Raw genomic sequence first — 6,000 nt, forward strand, 5'->3', positions numbered from 1 at the left:
AAAAAACAGTATGTCTTCCTATTTTTGAGTCATTCTTCTGTGTTCTTCAGAAGTATTTTGTAGTTTTCTGAAAATAAATTTGTATATATTCCTCATGTCAATTCCTAGTATTTTTTCTTTTTTGTCGTGTATATTGGGCATGAAAACTTCAGTCTTTTAGTATTACTTTTGTGTTAGCCATTTAAGAATCTTAATATACATTTGAGGTTGTGGTTTCTGCTTTGTTCTGTTTTGTATGCGTACTTTCTAGCAACAGAACTCTTTTTCTTAGAAGAACTATAAAAACAATGAGGTCATTTATTCCAGGAGGTAATTGAAATACTTTTACGTTTGGTCTTCATGAACTTTGTTGGGACCAATTAGTTTGATGGTTTTACTTTAATTCTGGAACTTTATGTCTCCAAGTGTAAGAATCAAGTTGCATTTTTTTTTTCAATTGGTTTAGTATTTACAACCACATTGGTGCTTATATACTAACTGGTTTACAAGAGGGCTTTTTTATGTAATTGTAATGCTGTTAGGAGGACAGATTTGCACTTATTTTGGGGGGTAAGGACTATACAAAAAAATGAGTTATACGCATGAGTTATTCTCTTGCTTTTTATTCCTACCTTGGGGCTTAATTATTAGTACTAATTTCAGTGTTTATGTGAATTACAAATTGCATTTGTTTTACTTATTTTCATGAGCCAATTTAAAAAATAGTTTATTATGAAAATTTGTAAAGAGACATTAAGTTGAAATAATTTTACAGGGAACATTCTATCAGGTAGTTGCTTTCTACAATTTTACTGAAATTTGGTTTGTCACATAGGTATTCCTTTTTCCATCTCTCTGTTCATGTTCATGAGCCTATTTTAAGATGAGGTAAATATTTAAAACTGAGAAATTCTTGGGTATCTGAGAAGTTATCTAATTTCTTAACAGGTGCTTATAGGTTATAGGAAGTAGCCCAGGCATCATAGTGCATATTCTAAGGAAGAATTAAATTTGCTGTGTCACTATCCTCTTGACCTGGAGTTCTGTCATACAGCCTATTTCCCAAAAGAGTACAAAAATTCTGTTGAACAGCAGATCTTTTAGACCAGTTGCTTAGCATGGGAATTGCTAGATGGTTCCAGGCTTTTGTATGCATATTTTTTATTTCAAAGTACAGAGCCTATATACCAGCACCTTCCATCTAGGTCTGCTTCAAGTTTTGTTTGTTTTTAGAATTTTGGGGTAACTGATAGTGAAGATCATACTTCACGTCTTGTAAGCATTCTGGTTCAGAGAGGCATTTCATATTAGCTGCAATGGGTACTGAAGAGGGAGAACTTAAATTGTCTTAAGATTCTTGAAATGCTTCATGTGTTTTTTTCTTGTCCCAGGGCAATTAAACATTTTATAAATTTGTTAGTAAGCTAATAATAATTTATGTGATTGACTGAAGATTTTAGTCTCTTAAATCCATTTTCTTAGAAATAAGATTTTTAATTTTTAATCTATTAGGATTTTTTTTAAAAATCTACAGATTTTGGAAAATTTATAATAGTTTGATAAAAAAGGTAATGTGCAGTTTCTCCCAAGAGTAACATTTTGCAAAAACTATTATAGAATAACACAATTCAGATATTGACATTGATACAGTCAAGATACAGAACTGGATCCCTCATATTGCCCTTTTATAACCACACTTCCTTTTCTTCCCCTCCAGCCTCTCTTTAATCCCCTAAAATCCACTAATATGTTGCCCCTTGCTATCATTTTGTCATTTCAAGAATGTCTTATAAATGAACTCATATAGTCCTTTTAGGATTGATTGACTTTCACTTGCATAATTCTGGAGATTTATCCAGGTTGTTGGATATTTCAATAGTTCATTCTTTTTTTTGTGGCTAACTACCGTTTTCATAGTATAGATCTATTACAGTGAGTTTAACTCTTCTCTCAGTAAAAGACACCTGGATTGTTTCCAGTTTTTAGCTATTACAAATAAAGCTGATACAAATGTTCGTGTACGGGGTAGTAAAGTAACATGCACTAGTACTACTTTTCATACTTTTTCTATGACCTTATTTCTTAAAAGTTTTAAACTTTTATGATAAACGATGCACTTTTATGAAAATTTATTGCATTGTATACTTTTGTATACTTTTCTCTAAATATGTTAAACTTCAATAAAACATTTACTTAAAAGTAATTAGACATGTTTTCTCTTCCCTACCCACCCTGGGGTTTGCTTAGGTTGGATTCAGATGCCGAGGACATAGTACTTCCTCAGAAAGAAGACAGAATTTGCAAAAGAGACAAGATAATAAGCAGTTAAACCCCAGTCACTCTCATAGAGGCGACTCAAATTCTGAGTCTTTATATTTTGAGGTATTTTTTTAAGCTCTTTTTGTAAACTGTTATAACAAATGTTATAAAAATTAAGAAATTAATTTTCTTACATTGTGGTAAGTACTTTTTATGTTGAGACATGTGACTCTGCTATTAGTACATAAATTAGAAGTATCGACTCATTTTTGTCTTGGTTATATACAGTTAGTCTTTATTAGTTTTACTTTAATACATTTTTGTCATGAATATTCATCATTTTGAAGTAACATGTAGAGGTTAGAACTTGGTATTATATGGATTTCACCTCGTATAAAACTTTTTCCATAGTTTTTGTTATTGTTGTTCAGTCTATTTGTCAAATTTTTCAGATTTGAATAGTTCAGTCTAAATTTGTGCTGCTAGCCAGGAGACTCTTTAACAGGCAGGCAAGTTTATGTTCTAATTGCAGTGTTTCTGTTTATTCATCTAACTGACTCTTGTTAGAGGCCTGTTTATATGTGTAAAGTAAGGTGGTCTGAATGATGCATTAAGGTGAGTAAACATATGACCCTTAGGGAGGTTGCTATGTAGTAGGGGAATGCAGACATGTATACTCCTAAGTACTTTCTTGAGTGAGGTTGGAGTTGAAAGGAGAGACAAGTTCCTTTGGATTTGGGACTGAGTAGGAATAACATTTGGAATAGATTTCAAAGATGAGTAGGATTTGTTTGTGTCACTATGGCGAACAACATTCTAGGTAACTAATTTGAGCAACTCATTTTTGTTGGATCATAGTTTCTGTAAAATAGGTTAATAGATGGAGATTAAACTGGAAAATGTGTTTGAGCCCAGAGGCTAGAGATATATATTAGATAATCTTAATAATTGACCTAAAAGACTCAAGAGTGCATCTTAGTTATTCTATTAAGAACAGTACATGTAGCAGATTTATTATTTGCACCACCCATATGATTGGTTCCATATTACATTTAGTAAAAGATATTAGATTTAATTTTCGATGTAAAGGAGGATATTGGTTAAGAAATTACTTCGATTAAGATTTTTTTTTTTAACTTTTAATCTTACTGACCGGTGTGTATAGTAATGCAGGATGCGGACTATATTAACAAAATGCATTTTAAGCCATCTTTTTAAAAATCTTTTTTCCAAATTATCTGAAATGCGATAAAATCATTTTTTAAATTTCTTTTAGGGTATAAATTATTAATAAAAATTGAATAGGGCATGCAGTAATACAAAGGATTGATGTGTGTATATACCATTATTTTTGAACAATTAAATAAGCTGTGTTTTAGCATGTGAGAAGTGATCTTTCCTTTTTAAGACTGACTTTAAATAGTTTAATATTAGAACTATAAAAGCTACTTCCCCATTTTACATTACTCTTTAGCATTATAAAAATTTTTTCTTAAGAGTTTATTTCTTTGAACTCTGTTTTTACTTAAAATGTGAAACTATTTTAGGATGAAGATGGATTTCGAGAACTAAATGAGAATGGAAAAGCTAAAGATGAGAATATTCAACAGAAACTTTCTTCAAAAGTAGTAAGTGACTTTTTAAAAATATAAGCAAAATATTTGAACATCTGTTGAACTATAGCTGTGTTGAAAAGATATATAGGTACAGCCTGGTATAGAAGAAACAGTGTATTTAGTACTTTAATATTTCTTTTCAGCATAGCTAGAACAAAGACACTTTCATTTGAAATTCATAGTTTCAATATAGACAAGAAAATAGCATTAATTAAATGACATCACACAATATATACTTCATACTGAAACTTTACCAGTTGTCATAGAAGTTTATTTTGGAGTTATTTTATTTTATTTTCAGGCCTGAGTGCAAACATCACCTATTGCATTAAACTGTTTTCTCTATTATTTCCCAGTCTAGAATGGTCCCACTGTCTCACTCTTTTCTTTATGACAGTGAATCCTTTGAAGAGTTTAGTCCAGTTATACTGTAGAACAGTAGTCCTCAATCTTTTTGGCCCCATAGACGGGTGCTCCTTTGAGAATCTAATGCATGATGATCGGAGGTGGAGCTGAGGCAGTGATGCTAGTACTGGGGAGTGGCTGCAAATATAGATGAAACTTCACCTGCTCACCCACCGCTTACCTCCCGCTGGGTGTGCTGGTTCCTAACAGGCCAGGACCAGTACCAGTCCACAGCCCAGGGATTGGGGCTCCCTGAAGTAGAACATCCCACATTCTGTTTTGTCTTTCTTTATGATTCGACTTTGATGGAATTACTGATAAATGTTTTTCTCTGGTTATCATAGTTGGATGACTTACCTGAAAACTCACCAATCAATATAGTTCAGACTCCAATTCCCATTACAACTTCAGTTCCTAAACGTGCAAAAAGTCAAAAGAAGAAGGCTTTAGCAGCGGCCCTTGCCACGGCTCAAGAATATTCAGAAATAAGTATGGAGCAAAAAAAATTACAGGTATATGCATTTTTATGAACAAATGTAATAATTTACTTGGTACGTTTAGGGGGATGGACAGAAAGAGTGACTGTATTTGATTATATATCATCTTAAATTGCCACACTTTTCATACTAAAACAAAAAATAAATGTTTTCCTGTTTACCTTGCAGGAAGCTTTATCGAAGGCAGCAGGAAAAAAAAATAAGACACCTGTGCAGCTAGATTTGGGGGACATGTTAGCAGCTCTGGAAAAACAACAGCAGGCGATGAAAGCGCGGCAAATTACTAATACCAGGCCTCTGCCCTGTACAGGTGATATCGTTGGTCTGAGCAGTTCGCTCTTTGGCTTTGCTAATATACTTTGCATGTTGTTAATCTAAATTATATAAATGTAAAATAAATCCAGAGTCTGCTCACCAGCTCCTCTCCTGTTACGCTAGTAGCCCCCATCATTGTGCTACGTTATAGTAGCCTCCTAACTGTTAAACTGTCCTTCCCCAGCTCCAGTTTATTTTAAGGAGTTATATTTTTAAATACAAGCTGGATTATATCCCTCCACAGCTCAGAACCCTCCAGTAACTTTTCTTGTCACTTGGAGTAAAGCCAGAGTCCTGCTAAGGCCATATCTTAGCTGATCCTGTTACCTTTTTATCCCTCATCGCCATTCTTTCCTGGCACACACTGTTCTAGTCATGTTAGCCCTCTCGCTGTCCCACAGACACACCCAGCATGCTCCTAGCTCAGTATCTTTGTGCTTGTTCTTTCTTTTTCCTGGACCTCTATTTCCTTAAATAACAATATATAGATTGTTCCCTCAGGTCCTTCAAGTTTCTCTGTTCAAATGTCAATTGGTGTACATTTTGAACCAACCAAATTTTTTTCTTCAAAAGTTTAAGAACCATAAGTAATTTGTCTCTAGAGCTGTTACATTATCCAATCTAAAACCAAGTGGGAAACAGGTGTTTTGAGCAAACATATATGTGCGTATGTGTGTGTGCATGTGAAAGGGAGAGGGAGAAGGGAGAGGGGAGAAGGATCTGGCTTTTTACTGAAACGGTAATTTATATTTTAGCAAACTGTCAAATTTAGAGCTCAGCAGTTCTGATGTGGTCTCTTCATTTCATTCGATAGTCTGTTTTAAAGGATAAGGAATAAAATAAAGAGAAGGTAAAGGCACTGAACAAAAAGCACTGATATTGAGAGGCAAGTTTGCATTTTCTGTTTTGTGGTGGTTTTTTTTTTTTTT

At 33.5% G+C, this 6,000-nt stretch overlaps 1 protein-coding gene across 1 annotated transcript in view; it reads left to right on the top strand.

Moving 5' to 3' along the window:
* SECISBP2L (SECIS binding protein 2 like) overlaps positions 1 to 6,000 on the top strand; it is a 44,373-nt gene that overhangs the window by 19,331 nt on the left and 19,042 nt on the right. Inside the window, exons 8-11 of the mRNA XM_039889094.1 lie at positions 2,227 to 2,361; positions 3,786 to 3,866; positions 4,604 to 4,771; positions 4,925 to 5,066. Of these exons, the coding sequence (XP_039745028.1) occupies positions 2,227 to 2,361; positions 3,786 to 3,866; positions 4,604 to 4,771; positions 4,925 to 5,066 (526 nt within the window). The remainder of the gene's footprint in view (positions 1 to 2,226; positions 2,362 to 3,785; positions 3,867 to 4,603; positions 4,772 to 4,924; positions 5,067 to 6,000) is intronic.

This window comes from Pteropus medius, unplaced genomic scaffold (genome assembly GCF_902729225.1).
Source record: "Pteropus medius unplaced genomic scaffold, Ma_sr-lr_union100, whole genome shotgun sequence".
NCBI classification, from domain to species: domain Eukaryota; kingdom Metazoa; phylum Chordata; class Mammalia; order Chiroptera; family Pteropodidae; genus Pteropus; species Pteropus medius.